Below are 7,507 nucleotides of genomic sequence, written 5' to 3'. Positions count from 1 at the left end.
TTGTTGTTTTTATAAGTCCACAGACTCAGAATACAAGATTAGTATTTTTGAAGTCCACAGACTCAAAATATAGCAGGTCTGCCAAGAGTAGATATCGTTTCTAGTCGAGACAGTTAATCAATCTTCAAGTTCACATTTTTGAAGTTATATCAAATCATTTGTGAATATTTGATTTTAGTTTATTAAAATTCTTTAAGAATATTGTACGTAATAAGTGGTTAGGGAATTGGTAGAAATGACTACTCGTACTGAGCCAAATATGGAGTAAAACTAAATACTAAAAACCAATTTTTGGTTCACATAATATTGTGATTTAAGAATCAAATAAATCTTATAACTCAACCCGAATATGTAGTGAGAATTATGAAATGGGTTTGAAGAACTTTAAAATGAACATGCGCCAATGGCTACGTAGGAGAACGATTAAGAAAAGTTGTATTTTGTGTCTCACACAACTAACAATAGTTGTATAAGACCTCTTTTTTGTCTCATAACTTTATGGTCCCAGAATTTTATGAACCCAGATGTGTAAGATATAGGTACACAAATATGTGAGATAAAAAGATGCCTCATACAACTCATGTAAGTTGTGTGAGAGACAAAATAAAACCAGTCAAGGATTAATCACTTGGCAGAGCCATTGACCCGATCAGTCCACATCATCCGCTACAAAGAAAAATAAGAGTATAATAAAGACAAAAACTAAAATATAAGTAATTAAATAAAGAATAAAATAGTAGTAGAAGAGTAAATCCAAAGCAACTCTCGCTATCTTTGTGTCCGATAAACAGAAGTCCAAACAAACAAACAAAACAAAACAAAGACCATTAATTGCATCCTTCGTTAAAAGAATGAATGCTAACTCTTTCATAGCCGCATTTCTCTGTTCTTTCAGTACAATCATTACTTTTACTCTCAAATCAAACACTCCTACCCCCAAAACATACTCTCTCTTCGTACTATTTTTCTTTTCTTTCACCCCAGCCACGCCCCACTCAGATTTACTAGTAAAAAGATTAGAGGAGAAAGTATTTACTGTTAAAATTGAGCTCATGGTCAAGTCTCATTCAAAGACAGGTTCCACAATCTCGACTTTTCTTTCTCTGCAACCTTACTTCTGGCCTTTTCCTATACAAGTCTCACTTTTCTTTCCATTTGGAGATGCCCTAGGATTCAACATCGGTCACAGAAGTTCTCAAAATCCTCCTCCTTTGGACTTCTTGGTCAAATAAAATACTATGGAAAATAAAAATTACAGTAAACAAAAGCAGTTGAACAAGTCTAAATTGAACAGATCTAGTTCTACAGCAAAGATTTGAAATGGTGGTTTCATTTCCCTCTCTTGGTTCTGATTTTACTTTGTGACTAAGGAGTTAGGGCGGTGTGTTTTATTTGTTTTTTCTCTGGGCCCCCATTGACGAGATGGATGAAAAGAAAGGAGAAATCACAAAGAAACAACCACAACAACATTTATCCAACTCGCCTGATGACTCTAATCAAGATTCACCTGATAATACTATACCACAGCAACAGCAACCGCAAACTGTGATTTCTGGAGCTCCTTATATTTCTTCTTCTCTCTATAATATCCCAGGCGGTGCAGCAACTACATCTGTTTCTTTCGAACAACAACAACAACAGCAGCAGTTTGAAGTTGTGAACCCAAAGCGACCTAGATATACTGCAAGTCAATGGAAATTCGTATCATCTTCTTCTCAACAACAACAGCAAAAGCCGGCCAGTCAAGTGAATATACTTAGCACCGAGTCAAGTCCAATTTCACCTTCGCCGCAAGCTGCTGCTACCAACCCTCAAACTCAAGCTGCCTCGTCTTCGGACACAACTTCTTCTCCTTCCCACTCTCCTCGGCCTTCTGCATCTGGGCAAGAAACCAGCAAAGGCGAAGCAGGAGAACAAGTTCACCAACAACACCAACAATTTCGGAAAGGAAAATACGTCAGTCCAGTTTGGAAACCTAACGAGATGTTGTGGCTAGCTAGGGCTTGGAAAATTCAGTACCAAGGTGGTTCATCAGAGCTACATGTAGAAGGTTCTCAAGAAATGAGTACAGGCGCGGGAGTGCAACAAGGTAGAGGAAAAACTCGAGCTGATAAAGATAGAGAAGTGGCTGATTTTCTCAACAGGCATGGAGTTAACAGAGATGCTAAAACTGCTGGAACTAAGTGGGACAACATGTTAGGTGAATTCAGAAAAGTTTACGAATGGGAGAGAGGTGCTGAGAGGGAACAAGGTAGCAAGAGTTATTTTAGACTATCCCCTTATGAAAGGAAGATGAATAGATTGCCTGCTTCATTTGATGAAGAGGTGTTTGAAGAATTATCTCAGTTTATGGGCCCTAGAATGAGAAGTCCTCAAACTAGAGGAGGAGTTGGAGTTGGAGTTGGAGTTGGAAGTCAGGCCAATATTATCGTCTCTCTTAGCGACACAGCCACAAGGTCTTTGCCTCCCCCTCCACCTTTCAGAGAAGATGACCTTCCTCTCTCTGGTATGCTGTCAACAACATCAACTCCATTTCCCATAAATGAGGAAGATGAATTTATTTCTTTTCTTCTTAATTTAATTTGCTCTTGTTTTCTTAACGTACGTATGCACAACATTAAATTTTGATGGGCCAATATTTCTTGTTAATGCAGCAAGGGAAAAACAGTTGGCTATACCAATAAGTGGAACAGAAGCATTACTACATGGAACAAGAGGTGGGTTCTTAGGGTACGACACAACTACTACTTCATTAGATATTGGAGGTCCATCTTCTTCTACTTCTTCGAAAGAGCTTCGTCGCATTGGCAAGATTAGAATGATATGGGAGGAATCAGTGAGCTTGTGGGCAGAAGAAGGTGAGCATCACAGAGGTAGAGTGAAGCTTCAAGGTACAAGTTTTTTAAACGCCGATGAAATTGCTTTCTTGGATGATTCTACGGTTGCCTGCACAATGGAGGCCTTTGAAGATGGACCTATGAAAGGTTTTTCCGTTGATAGATTCCTTTCTGGAGTACAACTAAAAGTCTTTGGCAGGAGAAAATCCTCTTCAGCTCCTGCTCCTTCTGGTATTATATTTTATTTACTGGAATTGTTTAAGTGCAATTTTTTTAATATTTAGAATGTACGAGTCCTAATCATTAATTCTACGAAGTAACGGTTTTTCTTCTTCTGTTGAATCTAGGTACCAATGAAAGATTGCAATTTCCCTCTTCTGAATTTCCCATCAGATGTAAGTCTCTTCCATAAATTTCGATTTTCTATTTGTGAAAAGCCAATGATTTAGAAATTTTCTATTCCTTTCCCTCAGAGCTAAATGAATTTTATATTAGTCAATTACCAGATTCCCATTAATAGCATCTTGTTGCTTTCAACTGGATTTTAAATAAATATAAAATAATTGCAGCAGCTACTCCTTGGGAATTTCAAGATCCAACTGAGTACTACGTGGGTTGTCTAAGATCTCCACCACCTACCCTTCCAAGCTTGTTTGAACTCTCATGGCATTTACAACAGGCACCACCGGAGGAGCTCCGTTTCCCACTTCGGAGAGATGTGTTCAAAGATTTGCCTCAAGGGAAAGAATTATTTTTCACAACTTCAACTGAGTTATTAGACTGTAGAGGCATCACGTACGAGGTCTTGAGCTCTATTATGCGCCCAAACCCTAGCCTGAGTACGGCAACTGATAGAGACTCTTATATTGGACTTTGGGATGATTGCATCAATAGGATTATATCCAAGTTTTGCTCCATAGAAATGGTATTCGTACGGAAATCTAATTCATCGTTTTCTCTTGCGGATACAGTGCAAGATCAGTGGCCTAATGTTACTGCTTTCTTGAGGAATTTTTGCTTGTGGAGAGGAGAGGAGACTGGTCAACTAAGTGAAGGTCAACTAGATCCATCTTCTTCTATTGTGGAGAAACTTCTCTGGACTTATATGGATCTTCCTTACGTGTTAGGTTACTATGCCGTTGGCTTCATTGTTACATTCTGTGCTTTAAGTCGATCACAGGATCGTATTATCCGAACGGATCTTTACACTGTAGATCTCTCAACCCCAGTTGAAAGATTGAAAGCTTTAGTTCCATGTTGGAGAATTGCTGGATTATTACCATTATTAGCTGATCGATGTTTCCATTATATGAGCAGCAATGGGAGTAATTTAAAACATCTCCCTTATACTGATTTTGAGAGAGTAGATTTGGGTAATGGGAATTATGTGGAGATGACTCCAAATACAGTGGTCAGATATTTCTCAAGTAAAAGAAAATGGGTGGCAGTCAAAGAAATATACGATTTTCTTGACCATAGAATCCCACATGCGGAATTTGTTTTTAGGGCATCTGAAAAGGATTTAGCTTTGGTCTTTAAGCCTAGAGGCTGCAAGTTCAAGCCGGCTAATTGTGATCAACTAATAGAAGCATTAAAGCAAATCACTAAAGCTTTGGTTGCATTACATGATCTTTCTTTTATGCACAGGGATTTGGGATGGGATAAAGTCATGAGGAGAAGTGACAGGGAAAATGAATGGTTCATTACGGGATTTGACGAGGCAGTGAGTTCGCCGCAGCTATATCCTTACGGAGGAGCAGCCGCGGCGGCGACGGCTAGTGGGAGGCACCCGCCGGAGATGGTGAGGAATTATCATAATGTGAAAGTGGATGTATGGGGAATAGGTCAATTAGTGAAGAGTTGTGGGTTGGTGGGGGTGCCAAAATTGCTGAGGGAATTGCAGACCAGATGTTTGGACCAAAACCCGGAGCAGCGACCGACGGCGGCTGACTGCTATCGCCACTTGTTGCAGTTGCAGTCTTCAATGTCTGCAGCCGCCGCCGGAGGATATTGACAAGTGATGGATCTGATACCCTATATATATATTATGTGATTGATGCGTACTCAATTTAATATTCTCCATGCACTTCTTCTTTCTTTTTTTGCTGAAGCAGTGAAAGCCACGTAGTTTAATTTGCCTCATTATTTTACGCTACTGTTCTTGACTCTCTCTTTATTTCTTTCTTCCTCGAATTTGATTTATTGTTTTTGGAAACATGAACTCATAACAGGTAGAATTCAGATTGACTTTTCATATTCAGTACCACATGTATTTTCTTCTTTTATGTTCCTAATCTGAGATCTTTATTGTTTTGTCCAAAGTCAGTGCAGCAATTTTTATTCAAGATTTTTCATGATAGTTACTTTCTCTCTAAAAATACAGTACTATTGGGTATAATTTTATCAGTTGTAGAAATTCCATGTTTTATTATGTGATAGAGAGTATATATTTTTTACTTTCTACTATTTGAGATCAAATGTATAAACTTCATATTTATAATGTGTTTGAGTTTTTTTATTTTATTTTTTATTTTGTTTTTATTTTTTAACTTTTCGCCATGCAGTTTTCCATTCTTTTGTAAAAACATAAATTTAATATGTTACATATAAACACTTTATATTTTCAAATTTGTCTTAAAAATTGTGTAAACTATAAGTAAAATAATTATATCATGAGATGGATTATTGTCTTCACCTAAATGATATTCTAGACATTATTAACTAATTTAGCCAGTCCTCTCTTTTTCGAGAGATTTCGTTTGTCTGTTTTGAAATTGTTGTCATTAATTTTAGTGTTGTTCCTGTATATATTTCGCTCTTTTGTTTTGGTTAATGTATTTCTGAGTCAAACCTTCACCATGATGCCCTCTCCACTTTAAATTTTATCACCTGTATAAAATAATTCTCTGCCATATCAGTTAAAATTTTCTCGGTTTCACTTTATTTTCACGGGTAATAACTTGGTTGTTTCATTAATTGAAATCAAATTGTATGAATAAGTTTAATTTCATGTATACCTTATTAGATGTATTTGTTAGCTGCCATGGCTATCAGTGATCAGCTGATCAGTGTCTCTTGCAGGCCTAATCAATTCTAGACCAGGGGCTTCTTAAATGTACCTTACTACCCTTAAATCAGCTTCCATATGAGAGGCCTTGGGACAATGCATATATTGACTTAGTGCATATATTGATTTAGTATCTGTACTAAAAATGCAACATTAGGTTTGGTTATAGTGAAATACAACACTCTCCCCATCAGCCTTTGATAGCTACTAGGATAAATGTGAAATACACATTTATCATACTGTACTGTTGTGAGCTTCTGATTTATTTCTAGAGGAGCTCCAGCTGGCTTTGCACCTCCTAGGCCTGCCTCAATAACTAGCTCAAGAGCATATTTCCTTTGACTCATAAAAATGTCCTTGCTTGATCTTGCAAACTCAATACCTACATAAAAAGATTTTTATTTTTCGTTTATTTTATCCATTAATTTATCAGAATTACGCTTGATCTGATTCATGAGGGACATGATACGTAGGCAACCTACATAAGGTTCGATCGAATCATCATTAAATAAAAAAGAAAAAAAAGAAAAACAAAAAGAAAAAGAAAAAAAAAAGAGAATGAAGTTGTTGGACGTGAGAAATGAGAGAAAAGAAAAGAGCGATAAGCAAAAAGAAAAGAGGAGAAAGGAAATAGAAAACCAAGCGGGTGTTAGAAAGGAAAATGAAGAAGGAAACGGGGCAAGAAGAGTGAAATTGGGATGATGCCATATGACCTTCGTACCCTCGAAGTCATTTGAGAACCGATAACTATGACTAGGTGCATTGCACATAAAGTGAGATTATCTTATGTTAAATGCCATAACGCTAACATGATGACTTCATTTTGTTCCTCTTTGTTATCTTCATTATAGCAGATGGGTGGTTGGTTTGTGGTTCTTAAAGTGGTAACTGTTCTCTATAGCATAAAGTCGAAAGGCAATGGCAGATGACAACAAAATTGAGTTGGTTGATACTGGTGCCCAAAGAAATTGGTTGAACAGGACAATGGGTTGGTTGAAGAGGTAAGGATGTTAAGACAACACATGACGGATATGTATTGGTCTTGGATGACTGGGAAGGCACCACCCTCGCCACCACCTAGCTTCCTAGATGCTACCCTTACCTTAAGTCCGGTCATAGTGCTAGATGATCCCCCATACTCTCCAAATTTTCCCGCTTATCATAGCTTTCCCAACCACCCTAGTAGCTCCACCATTCGTCCTCCAACTACCTTTCCCAAAAATGGCCCTCCTGTCATATCCATTATCCCCACGATCACAACTTCTCAACAATCTTCCCTTCATAGATCCAACAATGAACACCCACTCAAAACTTATGATGCCAAATATTACCCCTCAGAGGTTGCCCACAAGGTCCTTGACTCATATAATCATAGCCCTCGGAATGAGCCTCATGTTGAAAATGAAAAGTTCACAGGAAAAGAAGGGCGAGATGAGATATCCAGGAAGCTGAAAGGTATAAAACAGTCCTTAAGGAGCATGCAAGGGATGGGAAATCAGATTAACATGTCTTAAAATGACTTGTGTATGTTCCTTAATGTTCATCTGCCCGCGGGGTTTAAAATACCAAAGTTTAACTTTTACGATGAGCGTGGAGATCCAGT

The 7,507-nt window shown here is 37.8% G+C and overlaps 1 protein-coding gene across 1 annotated transcript; it reads left to right on the top strand.

Annotated features, from left to right (window-relative positions):
- Positions 1 to 1,422: 1,422 nt before the first annotated feature.
- LOC109216317 lies at positions 1,423 to 4,851 on the top strand. Its single transcript, XM_019380457.1, has 4 exons — positions 1,423 to 2,506; positions 2,655 to 3,068; positions 3,198 to 3,232; positions 3,358 to 4,851. The coding sequence occupies exons 1-4, from the start codon at positions 1,423 to 1,425 to the stop codon at positions 4,849 to 4,851; spliced, it is 3,027 nt and encodes a 1,008-aa protein (XP_019236002.1).
- The last annotated feature ends 2,656 nt before the right edge of the window (positions 4,852 to 7,507 follow it).

Source organism: Nicotiana attenuata, unplaced genomic scaffold (genome assembly GCF_001879085.1).
Source record: "Nicotiana attenuata strain UT unplaced genomic scaffold, NIATTr2, whole genome shotgun sequence".
Lineage (NCBI taxonomy): Eukaryota > Viridiplantae > Streptophyta > Magnoliopsida > Solanales > Solanaceae > Nicotiana > Nicotiana attenuata.
This window is presented reverse-complemented; position numbering and strand designations above follow the sequence as displayed.